General features: G+C 54.3%; 1 protein-coding gene across 2 annotated transcripts; it reads right to left on the minus strand.

Annotated features, from left to right (window-relative positions):
• Positions 1–854: 854 nt before the first annotated feature.
• Positions 855–19,863, minus strand: LOC133358065 (72 kDa type IV collagenase-like). Of its 2 annotated transcripts, none has more exons than XM_061576350.1 (14): positions 19,545–19,863; positions 18,601–18,842; positions 16,060–16,298; positions 14,810–14,961; positions 13,723–13,848; positions 13,151–13,324; positions 11,769–11,942; positions 11,164–11,337; positions 10,208–10,363; positions 9,902–10,049; positions 8,663–8,799; positions 7,181–7,340; positions 5,878–5,981; positions 855–4,088 (listed from the first exon to the last, which is right to left on the minus strand). In XM_061576350.1, the coding sequence occupies exons 2-14, from the start codon at positions 18,754–18,756 to the stop codon at positions 3,985–3,987; spliced, it is 2,004 nt and encodes a 667-aa protein (XP_061432334.1). In that variant the 5' UTR covers positions 18,757–18,842; positions 19,545–19,863; the 3' UTR covers positions 855–3,984. The 2 variants fall into 2 exon arrangements, with proteins under 2 accessions (XP_061432334.1, XP_061432333.1); XM_061576349.1 differs by having other exon boundaries at positions 19,526–19,863.
• Between the last annotated feature and the right edge of the window lie 1,541 nt (positions 19,864–21,404).

The following is a 21,404-nucleotide window of genomic DNA, read 5'->3' on the forward strand; positions in this document are numbered from 1 at the left end:
GGGAATAATAGCCACTTTCTGTACTTTTGAGGCATAAGAAATTAGGAAAATAACACTTAGTACCCAGGAACAAGAACGAAATGTGTTACACTGTGAATTATTTCGTGGGTAAAAGAGAGACGGAAACTAGAAAAAGAAACCGGAGCGCCAATTTAAAGTGGAAACCCACCGAGTTTATTTTTTCGGGCCCACGTCGTAGAGAATCACAAAAAGGTGCCGACGGCTGGGCCCGGTTCACAGAGGGAGGCCACGGCGATGCCGGTCCACTCGGCCCGGGTCACTGTCGCGAGCGAGACTCGTCAGGGCCTCTCGGGCTGTATCCAGTAGCGTCACTAGCGTGGTGAAGTATGGTCACCTGTAGTGTAGCTGGCGTGGTGAAGTATGGTCACCTGTAGTGTAGCTGGCGTGGTGAAGTATAGTCACCTGTAGTGTAGCTGGCGTGGTGAAGTATGGTCACCTGTAGTGTAGCTGGCGTGGTGAAGTATAGTCACCTGTAGTGTAGCTGGCGTGGTGAAGTATGGTCACCTGTAGTGTAGCTGGCGTGGTGAAGTATGGTCACCTGTAGTGTAGCTGGCGTGGTGAAGTATGGTCACCTGTAGTGTAGCTGGCGTGGTGAAGTATGGTCACCTGTAGTGTAGCTGGCGTGGTGAAGTATGGTCACCTGTAGTGTAGCTGGCGTGGTGAAGTATGGTCACCTGTAGTGTAGCTGGCGTGGTGAAGTATGGTCACCTGTAGTGTAGCTGGCGTGGTGAAGTATGGTCACCTGTAGTGTAGCTGGCGTGGTGAAGTATGGTCACCTGTAGTGTAGCTGGCGTGGTGAAGTATGGTCACCTGTAGTGTAGCTGGCGTGGTGAAGTATGGTCACCTGTAGTGTAGCTGGCGTGGTGAAGTATGGTCACCTGTAGTGTAGCTGGCGTGGTGAAGTATGGTCACCTGTAGTGTAGCTGGCGTGGTGAAGTATGGTCACCTGTAGTGTAGCTGGCGTGGTGAAGTATGGTCACCTGTAGTGTAGCTGGCGTGGTGAAGTATGGTCACCTGTAGTGTCGCTAGCGTGGGGGGCAGGTGGGGGGTGCCTTGCCCCCCCTGGTGGCCACAGCTACGAGCTGGGGGGCCCCTCTTGACAACCACTATGATGACATTTGTTTTCAACAACAGCAGCAGTGGAAAAGAAAAACAACAACAACAACGCTCCATGTAATTATTTTAAAAGGCAAGAGGAGCCGCGATATATGTTAGCCTGGATGCGACCATGCGACACAAATACAATATTGAGCTGATAATGTTACTGCGCCACGGAGTTGTGTGTACGTTGAACTTCTTTCGCGCCGTACACAGCCGACCGTGCTAATCGGAGGTGCGGGAAATGAACTTGAGAAGCCCTGGTGACACGAAGAAAATCTTACAAAGTCGACCTGGCCTAGGACCAAGCCACTCGGAATGCGCCCCCCTCTCATCAGATCTCAGCCGCAGAATAAAGTTGCGGGGGATTTGCCCGATTGAAAACCGGCCACGTTCATGAAAGGGTTGCCCAAAGATTGAAGACAAAAAGCCAGCGCAAAAAAAAACACGTTTACAAACATGCGAACGCAAATTAGCCATTCTCGGTTTTTGGTCTGCTAATTAAATACTTCCGAAGACAAAAGCAGTTTGTAAACGCGTTGCGTCATCCATAATTTTTGCCTAATTTGCTTTTGGAGTTTTATTTCGTCCCATGGGTTTGAAATCTGCCCGATGATTTCCCCGAATGCACGCTTGCTGGCTCGTAATTGCTGTGGGCCGTTGTATAAATACTTTGCCGTTTGCCAATGGCTATAATAGTTTGTTTGTTTTTTGAGATTGAGAAGAATAAAACAAAATGCGCTAAATTTTAATATCAACAGAAGTAATTGAGCAAATCGGCCACTTTTTGGCAGCATACTGACTGCAGAGATTCGACAAATTTTTAGCCATTGACCAAACATGATAATCGGTGCGTAATTAAAACTTGATTTGAAGCTTTCGTGACTGCAGGAATTACTCTTTGGTTCTTTCGGTAAAGTCACGTAGAAAGAAAATAAATTAAATAATAGAGTACGACGTTTCAATTGCAACACACACAACCGTCATCAGGTAGAACTAAATTTGAGAGAGACAAAACACAAACACGGAGACGCACAGACAAACACACAAGCAGAGAGAGAGACAACACAGATACACAGAGAGAGAGACACACAACATAGACACACAGAGAGCCAATGCCTCCAAGGCCTTAAATCGAGAGAGAGGGGGCCTCGAAAAAGAGCCATTGGGTGTCTCTGTGTGTCTATGTTGTGTGTCTCTCTGTGTCTCTGTGTTGTCTCTCTCTGCTTGTGTCTGTCTGTGTGTCGACGTGTCTGTGTTTTGTCTCTCAAATTTAGTTCTACCTGATGACGGTTGATTGTGTTGCAATCGAAACGTCGTATTCTAGTAATTAATTAATTTTCTTTATACGAACCAAAGAGTGGTGCGTAATTGCAACCTGGTACGTCTCACGTACGACTTTTCCACTGCGCAACCGAGCCATGCCAAGCCAGCCCCGCACGGATCAGGAGACGCTAGGTTGCTTTTCCACTGCAAATCCTGAACCCGTGCTGCCGACTTCGCAATCAATGAACGAGTTGAGCCGCGTGCAGACGAGGCAGCGGCGCTTCGTGCTCGCAGTGCGCGCCGACTTGACGTCACACGAATGGACGCTATTGGGTAGCCACTGGCTCTATGCACTCTTAAATGTAAAACTGCTTGTTTGTGTTAAGTTTGTTGTCTTTCCCCCGCACCTCCAATGAGCACGGTTGGCTACGTACGGTGCGAAAGAAGTTCAACACACGTACGTACATACAACGCTTGCGACCCGAGCCAAATTTCAAATCGGTCTTGTGAGGCCAATGTATCACGGTTTGCTTCAGGCTCGGCTCGGTAAACAGCACCGAGAGGGCCCTCAAGCTGGCTCGGCTGGGACGCAGCAGTGGAAAAAATGAGTCCAGTGGAGGGGGCACTTTCGCGGATTAGACATCGTCAGTGTTGAGGGTTGCCACACGTTTGAACCATTGGGGGGTTGACAGCAGCACGATGACGATGATGATGGGGGTGGGGTGGTGTTGTCACGTGGTGTGTATTGTCGGGGGCCGCACTAAAGGCCGCCAGGGGCCGCCAGTGGCTCGCGGGACCTCGCAATGAAGAAGCCTGGCTTACAGTGACACCCTGGGGAACATCTCGACAGGCCGTTTATAAACTCGACTGGCGCTAGCAGAAGGACACCGGGCGCCACGGTGGCGAGATGTTAACTACCTCGCCGGGTGTACAGGAGGTCGTGGGTTCGATGCCGACCCTGACGCCTGCTGCCGTATATTTGGAGTTTGCGTCTCTCTCCCCGTGGTCACGTGGATATTTCTCCGGGTCCTCCGGTTTTTCCTCTCTACGTTGAGAATCAACATCACGCGTTCAGAGTAATTGGCTGCTATAAAATTCCACACGATAAGCCCCTTCGTTGAGATATCATTTGTGGTGGCCAGCTCGCTTCTGAAAAAGAGCTACATAGTTCAGTGGGCCTTACCTGGTAATATAAACAACAGTTGAGTTTACTCCAGGAAACTATTTGCATTTTGCAGAGCGTTCTCTGATGGGCCTACTACTCTTCCAAGTTGGCCAGACGTCTTGGGATAGACCAGGGGTGGACAAGCTTTCAAGGAAGAAGTGCCACGTGCTTTTGTCTTTGTCATTGACCAAAATAGTTCGAGAGCCGCATCACACGCAGAGCTGGTAAAATAAAGATAAAGTTTAGTTGAGTTTTCTAAATTCTGCATCTCTGAGCGGCGGTTGTCGTTTACCCGTCAATTAGTGAACCCTGCCCTCTGTGCACACATCTCGGGGGAGAATCATTTTCCGGCTTGGGTCACCAAAATAATTCACCCTCGCCCTGCTCCTCAGACACAGGGCACAGGGGCACGGAGTGGGACGGAGGCGCCCAGGTCAAGTGATGCAGCCAAGCCAATCGGAGTTGAAGAAGCCCTGGTGTGTCAGTGTCCGCCCGTCGTACTGCCAGATGCGGTGGCCTTTGATAAAATACGCCAGACCTAGAGCAGCAGAACACAAACACGCACAAAGACAAAGATCCCCCGTGTAGCCTGTCACAAGGACAAGTGCTGTTAGCGAGCAGCACCTATGAAGGCCGGCACAGCACACGAGGGGGTGGGTGGCCATCACAACGCCCACCTGCCTTTGTCTCGCCAGTGCTGGTATTGACCGTACCAAGTACTCATTTAAGGCTGGGTTGACCTAGGCGAGGCCCATAACCAGTTCAGATATTTGCCGCTGTCATTGGTCGTTAGCGGGAATCGAACTCGGGTCACCAGGATCGTAGTGCAGGGCGCGAGCCACAATACTACCGCTCCTCTAAGACAAATACAGAGATGCCCCATATAGTCTTTAGCAGACTGTTGGGGCAAGTGCCGTCAGCTATGAAGGCCCGTACGCCACACGAGGGCGTGGGTGGCCAACACCACGCGCGGCTGCACGTGCATCCTCGGTGCCGATGTTTACACACCGCACCAGGCACTCATTTGAAGCTGAGTCGACCTAGGGGAGGCCCAGAACCGGTTCACACAATTGTCCCTAGTGTTGGCCGTGAGCGGGAATCGAACTCAGGTAGCCGGGTTTTTAGCTCAGCGCATCCTAACCTCTACACGACACACGCAGACATTCATATTCTCACATCATCTTACAATGGGAGCTGCCAAATAAAAATTGCAAGCCAAAGGTCGTCGATTCGATTCCCTCTCGTGGCGCTGACTAAATGGGTTCACCGTGTGGTGGGGTAAAGTGTGCGCACTCCCACCTCTTCAAACACACACCACCCTCTGGAGGGCAGAGCACACATAGTCACATACCCTCCAGAGCAGTGCTGCTTAACCTTTACTGCAGCCTTGCACCCCTCTGGTTCTCAACCGTAAACAGATTGTACAACGTCAATAACAAATACACAGAGTTTGATGAAACAAAGTAGTTGTTACTTGCGTGCCTCGTGCTTAATTTGTGTTTTCAATGATTCACCTTCTAAACAAACCTGGCCATGTCTCGCACCACCAGAAAGGGCACCTGGCACCCCGCGGGGCTGCGTGAACCCCAGATTAGAGACCCCTGATATCGAGGGTGGATCACACCCCCCCCCCCCGTAGAGCAGCAGTTACCAACCTTTGAGTGTGCGGACCCCTTTTAAACCCCCAAACATTTCGCTGACCACCACGCGCTACCACTGCTGCTGCTGCTGCTGCTACTCGTAGTGATTTGAAATTGGACATTTCCTCGGCTGGGATGCGATTTTTATTTTGCGCGGACCCCTCCTCCCCCACCGCCCGGAGTAGCCTCGCGAATCGCCCGGCGTCCACTGGTTGGGGACCGCTGGTCTCGAAGAGTTGACCTCGAATGAAGGCAGTGGTGTGATCAAGCAGTTTCAGGGCTGCACCTTTACCTTTGCATGTGTGCGTGTGTGTGTGTGCTGGCAGTACAGCAAGTAGATACATTTCCATCTGTACAGCGATTGAGTGTTACCGCCCTTGGCACACACGCGAGTTTTCTCCAGGTGCTCCGGTTTAGCTCGCACGTGCGTAAACACTCGTTCGTTTACGAAACATTGAAGTCGTGGGCTGCAGAGTACGGCCAATGGTTTGGTGCCAGTTCTGGCCGCATTCGCCGCTTGCCTGCGATTTCCCCCACACCTCCGACTTGTCCTGAGAGAGTGAGACTCCGACCAGCACGCGTTGCAAATTACCCTGCGTGTCTTTTGTCACGCACGGCAGGAAACGATTAGCACGGCTGGCTGTCTGCGGCGCGAATTGGGTTCGGTATGCGTGCGCACAAACCTACCGTCGCGCTCGAAAGCGGCGTCTATCGAAGCCGGGAGGCCGGAGAACGTCGCCCGGATCCTGCGCGGCGATCCGGGCTGCATCGTCTTCATCTCAGAATCGTACCTGCACAAACCGCCCGAGCACAGAGACACATCTGGCCAAGCTCGAAAAGCCATTTAGTTCACGACTCGGGGCATTGAGGCAGCTCCCTGTCAACATGATAACAACACGGAACGCGGGTCTGTCCCAGCGCCAAGGATGTATCACGCCGAGACTCACCAGACTACGGCGATATTCCAAAATTACCTACCCACCCAATCACCCGCTCAAGCACCGACCCACCCATCCGATCACCCACCCACCCAAACATTTTTTTAGACTAATTTTTGTATTTAGTTTGTTGTCCTTCCCCGCACCTCCAATTAGCACGGTTGGCTACGTACGGTGCTAAAAAGGTTAACATACGTAAGTACACACAACATACATACAACGTGCGAGATATCTGAACGGGTCCTGGGCTCACTCCTCACCGACCCGCACTGACTGGTGTGGTGAAATATGGTCAAACAAACCCCCTCGACTAATCCGGCAAGAGGAGGCCTTCATAGATTTCAAACAACTCCCAGAAACGTGCACAAGAGGCGCTCGGGCACCCGCGCCTTATGCACAGACCATCAACAGCCCCTGAAGAACCGCATCGTTGGTCATCCTTGTCTTCGGTCACCGTCAAATACATTTGAGCAAACGTGACCGTCTGACAGGCGTACCGGAACATCTGTGGAAACGAGATTTATAGCTCATTGGATTCCTCCAGTGTGACCAAATATTCAGATTCTGATCATGCACGAAGGCCGAGTGCTCTTTGCAACAAGGCCGAGTGCTCTGGACAACTAAAATCAGTTTGTCAATATAGACGATGATGATTTAAAAGTGCATAGCTCCAAGTGGCTTCTAATATCGGAAGGAAGAGCATTCCAGACGGCCGCAGAAGCGCATCTGAAAGTGCCGCGCGATGATTCGGTGACAGCCTTTGTTCATCCTCGCCTCGTGGCGAGGATGACCGGAGTTCACGTGATGGTGGTCGATGCTCCTTGATGAGAGACGCTTGGCGAAAGGTGAGAAATACGTGTGGCAGGGAAAGGTGAGATACGGTGAGATACGTCTGGTGGTGAAGGGTGACGTCTGATGGGGAGGGTGACGTCTGATGACAAAGGGTGACGTCTGATGGGGAAGGGTGACGTCTGGTGGGGAAGGGTGACGTCTGGTGGTGAAGGGTGACGTCTGGAAGGGTGACGTCTGGAAGGGTGACGTCTGACGGAGACCTCCAGAGCAGGTGTCCCGAGAACACGAGGTGGCTCTGCCAGCGGCGGCTGTAGAAGGCGGCGTCGACGTGGACGGGGCCCTCCGCTCCGTCGGCTACCGGCAGCGGCCTCGGAGCGGCCCCCACGAGGCGCCCTCCGGAGAACCTCCAGGTCAGCGAGCCTGGGGCCACACGTCACGTGGCTGGGTTAGCGGCCTTAGATTCTTGAACGCGCCGATTTATTTTTCTTCTTTTAAAGACGCTACGCGGGAAAAGCATTGAGTGCATGTTTACGCGAGTTTACGGGTCTCAAGGTGAGTCTATGGGTCTCTATGTGAGTCTATGGGTCTCTATGTGAGTCTATGGGTCTCATTGTGAGTCTACGGGTCTCAAGGTGAGTCTATGGGTCTCTATGTGAGTCTATGGGTCTCTATGTGAGTCTACGGGTCTCTATGTGAGTCTATGGGTCCCTATGTGAGTCTATGGGTGTCTATGTGAGTCTATGGGTTTCTATGTGAGTCTTTGGGTCTCATGTGGGTCTATGGGTCTCTATGTGAGTCTACGGGTCTCAATGTGAGTCTATGGATCTCATTGTGAGTTTATGGGTCTCTTTGTGAGTCTATGGGTCTCATTGTGAGTCTATGGGTCTCTATGTGAGTCTATGGGTCTCTATGTGAGTCTACGGGTCTCAAGGTGAGTCTATGGGTCTCATTGTGAGTCTACGGGTCTCAAGGTGAGTCTATGGGTCTCATTTTGAGTTTACGAGTCTCTATGTGAGTCTATGGGTCTCATTGTGAGTCTACGGGTCTCAAGGTGAGTCTATGGGTCTCTATGTGAGTCTATGGGTCTCTTTGTGAGTCTATGGGTCTCTGTGAGTCTTTGGGTCTCTATATGAGTATGGGTGTCTATTGGTCTCTGCGTGATTCTATGGGTTTATATTTGTCTGTGAATCTCACGGATCTCTTAAGTCTGCGGGTTTCTGTGTGAGTTTGCAGGTCTGTGTTTATGTCTATGTGTCTCTATATGAGTCAGTGCTTCTCTACGTGAGTCAAGATATATTTACGTGAGAAAAGCACTGATGATGAAGCTATTACTATGAATCTTGATTGGAAGCTTTCGTGACTGCAGGAATCCATACTCTTTGGTTCTTTCGGTAAAGTCACGTGGGTAGAAAACGACAAGCTGCTGTAGGTGGAGTAAATATTAATTAATGCAGTGATTAACCATGTTTATTTTAGTATTGTGTTAGTATTGTGTTGTGTTGTTAGTATCTTTATGCATTAATATCCATTGTTTAAATATTAAAATGTACGTTTTTGGGGCGAAAATGGTAACGTTCGATGTTTTCGCTTCACGACCGGATCACTTCACGACTGGTTTCGTGGAACCAATGGCCGTGCTTGAGAGGGAGGGGGGGGGCTCTGTCATAATAATAACAATACTGACAACAGCACTGCCGAGGGGCACAGCGCAGTGAGCAATGCTCGGGGTGGCGCTGGCGAACCTGCGTAGAGGGTCACGTCGTCGGCCCCGGGGCCTCCGCTGGCCGCCTGCACCGCGGGGGGTGCCCCTGGCCAGCGCCGCGCGATGGGGAACGGCCCCCTGGGGACTCCCCCGGGACCCACGAGCTCCCAGCAGAGGCTGGCGACGGCGGAGGGGCGGTGGGAGACACGCGGGGAGGGTCCGTCAACACCGAGGTGTCTACAAAGCGGTGCGTGAAGGTGCGCTGTGCAGGCGTCACTTGATCGTTACAATAGCCACTTTTAAATCACTGAAAAGCCATTTCTTTAGAAGAGTTGGTTTTGTGCGTGTGTTGAGTTTGTTGTTCTTCCCCCGCACACCGCCGGTGAGCGCGGTTGGCTCCGTACGGGCACGGAAGGAGTAAGATGCCGATGGCAACGCGTCCCACCGGGCACTCGGGTCCAGGTTGCGAAGACCCAGTGGAAGCCCGGCACCGGTTCAGATATTCGTCATTGATGTTGGCCGCGAGTGGGAATTGAACTCGGGTGCGAACCTGAACAGGGTGTGAACCTGAACAAGTTCACACCCATCCAGTGTGAACCTGAACAAGTTCACACCCATCCAGTGTGAACCTGAACAAGTTCACTCCCGTCCAGCGTGAACCTGAACAAGTTCACACCCATCCAGCGTGAACCTGAACAAGTTCACACCCATCCAGTGTGAACCTGAACAAGTTCACACCCATCCAGTGTGAACCTGAACGAGTTCACACCCATCCAGTGTGAACCTGAACAAGTTCACACCCATCCAGCGTGAACCTGAACAAGTTCACACCCATCCAGTGTGAACCTGAACAAGTTCACACCCATCCAGTGTGAACCTGAACAAGTTCACTCCCGTCCAGCGTGAACCTGAACAGGACGTGAATTGAGGATCACGAATCCACACGTGGACTTGCTTGACCAGACAATTTATTTTCCGAGTTACCAACAGAGCAAACCGCTATGTTGAGGGATCGTCAATTCATAGCGGGAGTCGTTGCAAACTCTGCATAATGTCCTCGTCCCAGCGAGCCGCTAGATTTGGCGCGACAACTTAAGGCGCTTGACACGATGAGGCACCATTCGAGTCCTTATCTACGGCTCACTGCGTGACTATGCGTGTGGTAAAGTAGTCGTCGTGGGAAACCCAAAAACCGCTGCAAAGTTGGCAAAACCGGTGACAAGGGGGAACGTTGGCGGGGTAGTGAGGAGGGGAGTGGTGGGGAGAGCCCGACCCTCACCTGCCCTTGAAGACGATCGTCGTCTCTCCGCGCTGGACCGCGGCCCCGACGGCCACGGCGCCGTCGCACAAGCCGGGCCCCTCGGACCCCTCGGGGCCCTCGCGCCGGGCACTCGCGTCGTCCGTGGCGGCGGCGACCCGCAGCTCCCCTGTCCGCACGGCGAGGGCGAATCGGATCGTCGGTCTCCTTCATCCGTTTGGTTTTATTTTGTCTCCGCCAGTCAAGACGAGCACGGGGGGCGCCAAAGTTTAATATCTGGGTGGCGGTGACCTTCGCGACCTTGGTGACCTTTGCGACCTCTCTTACCGTAAAGGTCACGGACGGCGCTCTCGTCGGCGGGGCTGAGCCGGAAGTTGCGGCGGTACGAGAGGATGGGGAAGGCGGCGGCCCCGGGCTGCTGCGAGTGGCCCAGCCCCAGCGCGTCGCCCACGGCGTGCACCAGCGCCAGGAAGAGGCTGAGGCCTGTGGCGGCATCAGGGGGGCCCGGCGGGCGTTAGGGACGCGTCGAAGTCTACACGCCGATCCCCACGCCCGCGACACGCGCGCACGACGTCGCACCTAACGATGGATCTTGTTTATATTATTTAGATTATTTGGCTGATATAAATGTCCGCATGATGAGCCACTTCGTTGAGCTATCATCGGTGGCCAGGTCGCTTCTGAAGAAGAAGCTAATGGCTCAGTGGGCCTCACCTGGTTAATATATTTTGTGATTTATTTACTATGCCTAGACTTTGCACTCCTATCGTGTTGTTGTATTGTTTGTTGTTGTAACATTCTGACCCCGTGCCCGTACTGGATATCTGTGAAAAAGTGGTTCAAAGTTCAGTGGGGCCTTACCTGGTTAAACAACAATAGTTTAGTTTAACATGGCAATTGGCACGTTCTGTTTAGTGGCAACTCTTACTAGTTGGCCGTGTCGGGTGGTCGCGGGTTTTAACGACACGTTTATATATTTACGCGATCTTACCCAAAAGCATTTATTATGAATAATATTGGTCGCGAAAGCCTATGTGTTAAACAGTTTAGTTGAAAACAAAATAGCTTAGTTTAGTTTTTAGTTTAAACATAGTTTAGTTTAAACACGCTACTGTTGGGCCATGTCGCCCTTCCAAATAAAATACATTGGCCATCTGTGAAAAGAGAGGCTCAGCGCTCACCGGATTCCTCCAGCGAAGGAGGTCGCCGTTGCCTTCGGCGTCGTTGCTTCTTCAGTTTTTTTTACCCCCCCCCCCCCCAAAAAAAAGAACGTGAAGCAATACCGGCGGCGGGGCAGAGGCCCCACTTGCGGTGGGCGTCGTAGCTGCCCGTGGTGGCGCACCACAGCCGCCCGTCGGCGCGACCCTCCGCCGTGCACGTCTCATAGCTCCGCCCCAGGAATCGGAAGGGGAAGACGCACGGAGCGCCGTCCGCATTGCCCCCCACCGTGGTCAGGGCTAGGCGGTGGGAGGGGGGGGCACACGCCGCACGCGAATACGTGACAGCCTTCTGGACGTTGCTAAAGCCACTTACCACTTACCCCCCCCCCCCCCCCCCCCCCCGCTGCAGGTAAAACGTATTCTTGTTTTTATTCAACATCTGTGGGAAAAAAAGCTTCGTTGCTCATCGGATTTCTCCGGGATGAATAAAGATTCTGATAATGCATGAAGGACACGAGCTCTTTGCAAACGTGACCGAGTGTTGTTTGAAAGGAATGGGTTTTTTTAGGCCTGCGTTGTGCGCTGTCTGAAACGATGAATTTCATTATAAAAAAATCTCCAAATTATAATTTGCGCTCTGTCCTGTGGACTGATGATGGCATGTGTACGCACGTTGAACTTCGTTCGCGCCGTACCTAGCTAACTGTGCTAATCGGAGGTGCTCTCACCGGAGGGCGGGCAGAAGCCGTACTTGTGGTCGGCGTCGTAGTTGGCCGTGGTGGCGCACCACCGCTCAGCGTCGTCGCGGCCAGCCGAGGTGCAGGCGCTGTACTCGCGACCGCCGTACACGAAGGGGAAGACGCACGGGGCCCCCTCTCCGTTACCGTCCACAGTGAACGCCTCTGGGGGCGATGGAGGCGGCAGGGTTAGGGTCAGTCCAGCTGAGTGTGGGTGGTTAGGAGATGTTAGTTACCTCGCCTGGTATGCAGGAGATCGTGGGTCTGATCTTGACCTTGACGACGCCTGCTCTATATTGAAGAGTTTGTCGTGTCTCTCTCTCTCTCTCTCTCCCCATGGTCGCGTGGATTTTTCTCCGGGTTCTCCGGTTTAATACTCCACATGTAGAGTTATCAGCACTCGTTTAGAGTTTTCGGCTGCTAAAAATTTCCGTTTATAAGCCACTACGCTGAACTATCATTTGTGGCCAGGTCGCTTCTGAAAACGAGCTACACAGCTCAGTGGGCCAAACGCGGTAACAACAAATAAATAAATAATGATGCAATTTGTAACGCGCGCAAATTTGCGAACGTAACGACCGCAACTCAGAGGCGCGGAGCCAAGCTCAGAGTCTCTCTCTCGAGAGAGCACGTGGTTGTCGAGGTGAGTCTTTAAGTGTCTCTTGAAGGAGATGATTGAGGCGATGCTGCGAATGTGCAGAGGGGATGGCGTTCCAGATTGTGGGGGCAGCCACCGAGAAGCGGCGCATGGAAGTTTTAGTTTTAGACAGGATCCGGAACGTATAGACCACGCACCATCTGCCTGGTCTATACGGTTAACACACCCACAATAAAGATATCTTGTTAATATCGCATGAATGTAAATGTGTCGTTAATCCACCACCACCCAACACGGCCAATTCGTCACGTCTGCTATCGCTTCGGCACAATCGGTGTGACGGCGGGGAAACCCACGACGTTTACAATTGAGAAATAATATCGGTCGCAAAAGCCGACGTGTTAGATTGTAGGTCTGCTCACCCCTCACCTGGTACACAGCGCAGCCGCGTCGCTACGGCTCATTGCGACGGGTGACCCGCAAGCTGGATCGCGCCACTAGCTGCAGTGGACTCGCGTGTTGTTAAACAAAAGCTTTCATGAAACACAACGTGTACAAACGTATGTACGGTGAACGTCTTTTGCAACGTACATAGCCAACGGCGCTAATCGTAGGTGCTGGGTGGGCGGACAACAAAACCGAAACTATCCTTGATGGGGAAGCGAGGTCCCCGTCCGGGAGACACGGCGTTAACCAGGACGCACCGCGGCATTCACTGGAGCGTCCTCCGCGATTCGAACCGCGAACCTCTGCAGCGACCGAGCGGGCGGCTCACCCTCGTGAGGACAGAAGCCGAAGCGGCGGTCGCGGTCGTAGTCGTCGGTGGCCGAGCACCAGGGCAGGCCGTCGTCGCGGCCCGACGCGGTGCACGTGTGGAAGAGGCGGCCCCCGAACGTGAACGGGAAGATGCAGAAGTCGCCATGCGCGGTCCCGAACCGCGTCTTCACCACTACAGCCACACACACACGCACACACGCACACGCTCACACGCACACACGCACACACGCACACGCTCGCACACGCGCACACGCTCGCACACGCACACGCTCGCACACGCACACACGCACACGCTCGCACACGCACACACGCACACACGCACACATTTAGAATCAGCATCATCAGCATCACGCGTTTAGAGCATTTGGCTGCTATAGATTTCCACGTGATGATGATAAGCCACTTCGTTGAGCCATCATTTGTAATCACCAGGTCGCTTCTGATAAAGAGCTACCCAGCTCAGTGGGCCTTACGTGTTAAAATACCAAAAAATAGTTTAGTTTTAGTTGAACATGCTGGGCCACAGCGAACGTTGTGGGTGAGCACGGCCCCAGTCCCGGCAAACCGAACCTCGTCCCTCGCCGAACGTCCAAAACTCGTCGTCGTCCACGTGGATCTGCACTCCGTCGCGCGAGTCGCCCTGCGAGTGGGACACCACGCCGCCCGGCCCGTCAAACGGCCGCCCGTCCCCGTGGTCTGTGGCAGGGCACGCGCCGTCACCGCCAGCTGGACACGGGGCAGGCTTCGCGAGCAACATCGTTCATGATGATGTTTGTTGGGTTAGATCGCGTGAAGTGTAAATGTGTCGTAACCCTCCACCACCCGACACAGCCGGTGAGGTTTGTCACGTGAACCACGCGCCAATCAGCTACTACTTCAGCCCACCGGCGTGTTGGAGAGTAAATCCACAATGTTTAAAATGTAAATACGACGTTTCGCTGCTAATTACATCCAGCATCTTCGGGCGATTTTTCAGAATAGTGAAGCAATCCACCTGCTTCCGGTCTTAAAAAGAGCAGGACGACGTCATCCCTGAACCCATCAGGTTAACCTTCTTGTCTCTCTCTGTCTCTTTCTGTCTCTGTCTCTCGCTCTGTCTCTCGCTCTGTCTCTCTGTCTCTCTCTGTCTCTCGCTCTCTCTGTATCTCTCTGTCTCTCGCTCTCTCTGTCTCTCTCTGTCTCTCGCCCTCTCTCTCTCTCGCCCGCCTGCGCGTTTCACCATTTCCAACTGGAGTTGAAAATCTGCGTCCCCGTTGAGCCTCCCAGGAACGTGGCTGGCGTCTTACTCTCGCGGCCCACGTCACAAACTAAATCATCATCGGGCGCAATTGCCCGATGATGCTGGATGTCATTACCGCCGAGACGTCGTACTCCCATTGTCACGCGCCGTGCGGCGTCTCATCGTACGGCCTGCGACGTAACATTGACGCTTATTGAACACTTGCCATGGGGAAACCTTTTTGGAAAGCAATACAAAATTCTGTGCGTGTGCGTGATTTTTCTTCCCTTAAACAAATACCTCCCGCAGTTTTATCCTGATTGTGCGATTGAATAAATAAAAATATTAAAAAGCACCGTTAAGACACTTTCCCAGCCAAAACCACATCGTGACCCCAACCCTTTGCGCTCCAACCCGTGACCCCCTGTGCCCTCTGACCCTTGGTGTGGAAGCTGATGGAGATGTCCGGCCGCTGGCCGTGGGGCGCCGGACTGAAGCGGAGAAGCGACGGGGACGACCAGACCGCCATGGCACGCGCCACCATGCCCTCCACGACGGCCCGCTCCAGGTCGCCCGTCTCGCCAACCACCCTGCCCGCAACACGGCCCAATACATAATTAGTCTTGAAATCTTTTACCTTTAGCAGGTAAGGCCAAACTGGTGTGTAGCTCTTTTTCAGAAGCGAATTGGCCATCACAAATGAGAGGTGGCTTATCATAAGCATAATCATGTGGACGTTTATAGCAGCAAAATACTCTGAGAACGAGGGATGTTGATTTTAAACGTGAAGGGAAAAACAGGAGGGACCCGGAGAAAAATCATCGCGACCACGGGGAGAGAGACACACAAACTCCAAATATATAGGAACGAACCCACGACCTCCCGTGTACCAGGCGATGGAGGTAACATCTCCTAGCCACCGTGGTCATGGTGAGAGAGAGACATACACATTCCAAATACACAGCAGGTGTCAGGGTCGGGATCGAACCCACGACCTCCTGTAGACCAGGCGAGGGAGGTAACATCTGCCAGCCTACCGCCACACGGCCGACGGAAGGGCAGCGGCGTCCTGGCTGAGCCTCCTAGAAGCGTGGCTCCCACGCGCCCCCTGCCCCCCCCCTCTCACCTGTAGGTGAGTTCAGTGCCCCCTGCCCCCCCCCTCTCACCTGTAGGTGAGGTCAGTGCCCCCTGCCCCCCCTCTCACCTGTAGGTGAGTTCAGTGCCCCCTGCCCCCCCTCTCACCTGTAGGTGAGGTCAGTGCCCCCTGCCCCCCCCCCTCACCTGTAGGTGAGGTCAGTACCCCCTGCCCCCCCCTCTCACCTGTAGGGGAGGTCAGTGCCCCCTGCCCCCCCCTCTCACCTGTAGGTGAGGTCAGTGCCCCCTGCCCCCCTCTCACCTGTAGGTGAGTTCGGTGCCCCCCTGCCCCCCCCTCTCACCTATAGGTGAGGTCAGTGCCCCCCCTCTCACCTATAGGTGAGGTCAGTGCCCCCTGCCCCCCCCTCTCACCTGTAGGTGAGTTCGGTGCCCCCCTGCCCCCCCCTCTCACCTATAGGTGAGGTCAGTGCCCCCTGCCCCCCCCTCTCACCTGTAGGTGAGTTCGGTGCCCCCCTGCTCCCCCCTCTCACCTATAGGTGAGGTCAGTGCCCCCCCCTCTCACCTGTAGGTGAGGTCAGTGCCCCCCCTCTCACCTGTAGGTGAGCTCGGTGCGAGGCCACACGCGCTCGATCCCCGGCGGGGAGCCCGCCTCGTCCACCTCCCCGCAGCGCGGCAGCGCCATCGCGTCGAGCGTGGCGCGGTCCAGGGCGGCCCCGGCGCTCGCCGCGACGCCCAGACGACTCCGCATCCTGCGCAGGGCGTCGGCGAAGCGGCGGCCCTCCGGCGCTCCTCCCTCGTCGCTGCCGTAGTAGCCGAAGTCCCGCAGGTAGCGCTGCGGTGCGTCAAGGGGAGAGGGGGGCGACCGGCGGTCGTGGGTTATCGTCGTCGTCGTCGTCGTCACTGCTATCGGTGTTGAGGCAGCGTCTGATGCGTGACTCAAGCCACAACGGGACAGAAAAGTAATTGGACTCGAATGTAATTTTGAATCGAGTCACGACGCGACATCGCGACCATGTTGGGGTTCGCTGCTGGCAGAGAGGGGCGGGGTAGAGAGTGGGCTGCAGTGTTCATTACTGCACATCTGTGAAGAAGAGCTTCATAGCTCTTCGGATTCCTCCAGTATAAATACATACTTTTAATCTGAATTAAGTCAGAATTATCTTTGTCAAGTCGTAGTCTCAGTCGATGGCAACCTGTGGAATTGTAGTCTTCAACTGTGGATTTCACTTCGTGTTTCCTTAGTCTCATCGGCTAAAGCAGTCAGAATGGAGTAGGTCCTTCATTTATTCAGTGGCGCCCAAATGTAATGATGTTAGCCGGAAAATGGACTCAGGTTCCTGGGTTCATGGTACACGTGCTCTTACAACGCTGCCACCAACCCACCGCTCGCTTTTATTCCGTACAGCTGCTCATGTAGATGCAGAGCAAGAGCTACAATGTCACATTCAGTTGGTTCAAGTCCAGATAACCGCGTTAGGAGCTGCGGAGTGCATCGCCGCTGTGATGCCTCCTTCGTATCTGTGGATCGGGCATTGCGTCGCTAGACGTTGTACGGTCTGTTCTGGACGACCACAGTCGCACACTCATCATCAGGTATCCACATCTACTGCCACGGATTGTGCAGCGGATGCGGTTTAGGGTGGACCATGAGCATCGTGGAAGATCAAACCCCAGAGATCTTTTAAAATCCATGTTGTCAGTAAGTTCTAATGAGACGCAGTCCTTAAAATCGCCAGTGACGGGAGCCCATCTCTTGGCTGATAGACCTCGCGTGACTGCCAAAAGAGGCACAGATGGGAGGAGACGTTGCATAGTTCGCATTCTTGTCAAGGCCAAAGGACTCCAACATCTCTGGCTGTAGCCACTGTGCCCCCCGCTCTTTGTCCACGTATCTGCCTGGCCATACACTCTCACGTTTTCAAAGTTGTTGTTTCTGTTTCACCAGGTGTGGACTCAAAGTTGTTGGTTCTGTTTAACCAGCTAAGAACTCAAAGATACCTGGATGAGTCGCATTTGCAAGACTGGCCTGCGTTATGCAGAAACACGGCCTTGAAAGGGAAACATATGTGTATATAAAGCAGGCGACGTTTCACGCAATGTCCCTTCTACATTGCCCGGCAGCGTTTAGAGTATATTTACACGTGATAAGCCACTTCGGCGAGCTATCATTTGTGATAGCCAGGTCGCTTATGAAAACACATTCCTGCGGAGGGAGCTGGTAGGAACGTCGGGTTGCTCAGTCAATGGCCAGGGTCAACGGCGGCGTGGTGTATTCCGCAAATATGGCCGACTGTGAGGGGGGGCACAAGTCGGCGTGAGTAGGTGAAACGTTGAGTTTTATAAGGGCACCACGGGGTGACTAGCCCCACCCCACCCAGCCCCACCCAGCGCCACCCAGCCCCACCCTCCCCACCCAGCCCCTCCCCACCCTCCCCACCCAGCCCCTCCACACCCTCTCCACTCAGCCCCTCCCCACCCAGCCCCTCCCCACCCTCCCCTCTCCACCCAGCCCCACCCCTCCCATTTTTGGATGCACGACGGACGGACGAACACAATAATCCCCTGTGGGCTGGTGTAACCAGGAGGTTCCTACCAGTAAAAAGCTATCTAGCTCAGTGGGGTCTTACCTGGTAACATTATAGTTTAGTTTACAATTATTATATCTTCCAAGCTTCTTCCACCGTTTCAATCCAGATCAATGTTTATTTGTTGCATGGTAAATCCCCGTGTGTCCAGTTATGCAGCTAGATTTGGTGGCAACTTCCGTAGCCACTTATAAGAAAGTTGCTGTGGGGTAGACAGTAGCCCAGCCAGCAGCCAGCCGGGAAACTCGACTCATGCATTATTTTCATGATTGCTATGAAGATCAAACATAATAGTCGTCTCGCTTGTGCAGACTACGTAGTACGATGACACTGTGGCCCTCTCGTATCATCCCAGACCTGCCGACCGTGCTGTTGTGAATCTCACAATGGGGGGCAAGGCCCCTCCTAGTGCTGCCTATGGCCAGCTCAGGCTGTCATACCGTCAGTCGGCATACCGCGGCCACCTGACGGCCCATGTCCATAACACTGCAGAGCGTCATACCGTATAGGTAATCATACCGCAGGGGGTCATACCACGGGGCGTCATACCGTGGCCACCTGCAGGTCCGTGGGCCGGTTGGGCTCCTCCTCGCCTTCGAAGACGATGAAGGGCGCGCATCGAGCCGACTCTGGCAGCAGCAGCAGCAGCGGCAGCAGCAGCAGCAGTGGAGGCAGCAGCAGCCGCAGCGGCAGCAGCAGCCGCATGGTCAAGAGTGGGTGACTCCCCGTGGAGCAGACAGCACCGCCCTGTCACCGCTGGCCCCAACTCAGTGGAAACGACGACACAAATCCTGGCAGCACACAGAGAGACACAGGGAGAGAGAGAGAGAGACACACACACACAGAGACACACAGAGAGAGAGACACACAGAGAGAGACACAGAGAGAGAGACAGAGAGTCCACAACAACAACAACAAGTGGCTGCCGGAGGTGTCACGCAAGTGCTGGAATGTGCGACAAACAACGCAAGCCCACAGGGGGCTGCACAGCCATCATCACATCAGAGGCAGCAGTGGCTGGGATGGCTGTGGTGAGGGTGGCTGTGGTGAGGGTGACTGTGGTGAGGGTGGTGAGGGTGGTGAGGGTGGCTGTGGTGAGGGTGGTGAGGGTGGTGAGGGTGGTCAGGGTGGTGACTGTGGTGAGGGTGACTGTGGTGAGGGTTGTGAAGGTGAGGGTGGTGAGGGTGGTGAGGGTGGTGAGGATGACTGTGGTGAGGGTGGTGAGGGTGATGAGGGTGATGAGGGTGAGGGTGGTGAGGGTGGCTGTGGTGAGGGTGGTGAGGGTGGTGAGGGTGGTTGTGGTGAGGGTGGTGACTGGTGAGGGTGGTGACTGTGGTGAGGGTGTTGAGGGTGGCTGTGGTGAGGGTGGTGAGGGTGGTGAGGGTGGTGAGGGTGGTGACTGTGGTGAGGGTGGTGAGGGTGGTGAGGGTGGTGATGGTGGTGAGGGTGGTGAGCCACGTGAGGAGCTCCTAACCGTCGGCATCGCTCCTCACCGCAAGTGGCGCCGCGCGAGTCGCTCTGCCCCGGGCTGCGGCTGGCGGGGGCTGGGGGCTGGGGGCTGTGGGCTGGGGGCTGTGGGCTGTGGGCGGCGAGCGGAATCTGTCGGCTCCGTTCCCCTGCGAGGAGGCGCCTGGGGAAGGGCTCCAGGGGAAGGGCTTTAGGGGAAGGGCTTCAGGCTTCAGGGGAAGGGCTCCAGGGGAAGGGCTCCAGGGGAAGGGCTTCAGGCTCCAAGGGAAGGGCTCCAGGGGAAGGGCTCCAGGGGAAGGGCTCCAGGGGAAGGGCTCCAAGGGAAGGGCTTCAGGCTTCAGGGGAAGGCTTCAGGCGAAGGGTTCTGTGAGACGCCGACTCTGCAGTCGCCTGGCACGGGGCGGCTGAGCGTTACCACGTGGGCGGCACATGCCGCGATCTCTCCCTCTGTGACCCGGCGTCACGTGCAGTTGGACGGTCACGGCTCAGCGTGTTGATTTTATTTTTTTCTTCAACCGCACGATGTTCCCAGCCCTCTTGTGCGTTTTGCCGCGAGCTGCGAGATGGCAATGGTAGCGCTGCGCGTGGGTTTGTGAATCCGTCTGTGCGGACCTTGAAGTGTTCTTCTTTCGCACTTGAGTTCACAACCCCCGGTGCAGCTTGGAGAGCTGAACGGAGTTCACAAGAACTCGCAAACACCGCCCTGGTGTGGTAGACCCAACGCAGAAGATCCCAAGGCTTTTATCTTCCACTAAGCTCACGGTGCACCCCTGAACCGCATCCGCCATCGCAGCAGTAGAGTCGGATACCCTGGGGCTCAGATTTAAAGTTCTAACCCCTCCAGTAGCAGCGGTGTGACTGTGGTCATCCGGAGCAGAGGCCGTGCAACGTCCAGGGGCGCAATGCCCCGAGCCACAAATACGAAGCAGACATCAGAGCGACGATGATGATGCTGATGATACACTCCGCTGCTCCTGACGCAGATGTCTGGCTTGACCACCTCAATGTGTCGAGATGTTGACTACCTCACCTGGTGTACAGGAGGTCGCGAGTTAGATCCCGACCCTGACGCCTGCTGCTGCTGCTGTATATTTGTAGTTTGCGTGTCTCTCTCATCATCATCACGGTGGCTAGGAGATGTTGATAACCTCCCCTAGCATACAGGAGGTTGTGGGTTAGATCCTGACACTGACGCGTGGAGTTTTCTCCCGGTCCTCCGGTTTTCCCCTCCACATTTAGAATCGACATCATTCGTTTAAGGTATTTAGCTGCTGCTGCTATAAATGTCCACGTTGATTATAAACCTGTTCGTTGAACTATAATTGTGATAAAGAGAAGTACAGCCCAGTGGGTGGGCCTTACCTGCTAAAACACAAAGTCTATTTTATTTACAAATTTGACATTGTAGTTGGTGCTCCGAATCGACATCTGCCGGACCAAAATAAGAATATCGCCTCCTCTACCCCTCCCCCCTCTGTCTGCGACGTGACAAACGAGGGCACAGAGCCGCGGGGGGTGGGGGGGGGCGAACCTTCATCCGCCGTGGCCGCGCTCAGAGCGTTCGCTGTTGTCGGCGTGGGGTTTCGAGTTTCGGGCGGCGCGGGTTTGGCCCCCATCCAACAGCCGCCGCCGCCGCCGATGTTTTATTCTGGGGAGGAAAGATTTCGACATCCGAAATAAATGTTTAATCTGGAAAACATTCAAGAGCGCCTCCGTGACACAGCGCCGCTCTGATACCGTTGTTGTTGTTTTGGCAGTGCTATTTATTTATTTTTATTTAGTGAAAGCGACGATCGCTTTCACGGTCGTGCCTCCATCGCACCTCCGATTCGTACGGTTGGCTACGTACGGTGCGAAAGAAATCCAACGCACGTGGTGTTACGGCG

Source organism: Lethenteron reissneri, chromosome 60, assembly GCF_015708825.2.
Source record: "Lethenteron reissneri isolate LAM-NWPU_2019-01 chromosome 60, ASM1570882v1, whole genome shotgun sequence".
In the NCBI taxonomy this organism is placed as follows: domain Eukaryota; kingdom Metazoa; phylum Chordata; class Hyperoartia; order Petromyzontiformes; family Petromyzontidae; genus Lethenteron; species Lethenteron reissneri.

What these genes read in the sequence shown, in the direction of transcription:
- LOC133358065 (XM_061576350.1), bottom strand. Translation starts at nt 18,756, where the DNA reads ATGCGGCTGCTGCTGCCGCTGCGGCTGCTGCTGCCTCCACTGCTGCTG. An exon ending in TCGGGACACCTGCTCTGGAG is followed by an intron (nt 5,982 to 7,180) that starts GTCTCCGTCAGA and finishes CGGTTTGTGCAG; the next exon opens with GTACGATTCTGAGATGAAGA. An exon ending in CGCCGCTTTCGAGCGCGACG is followed by an intron (nt 4,089 to 5,877) that starts GTAGGTTTGTGC and finishes CTGCTGCTCTAG; the next exon opens with GTCTGGCGTATTTTATCAAA.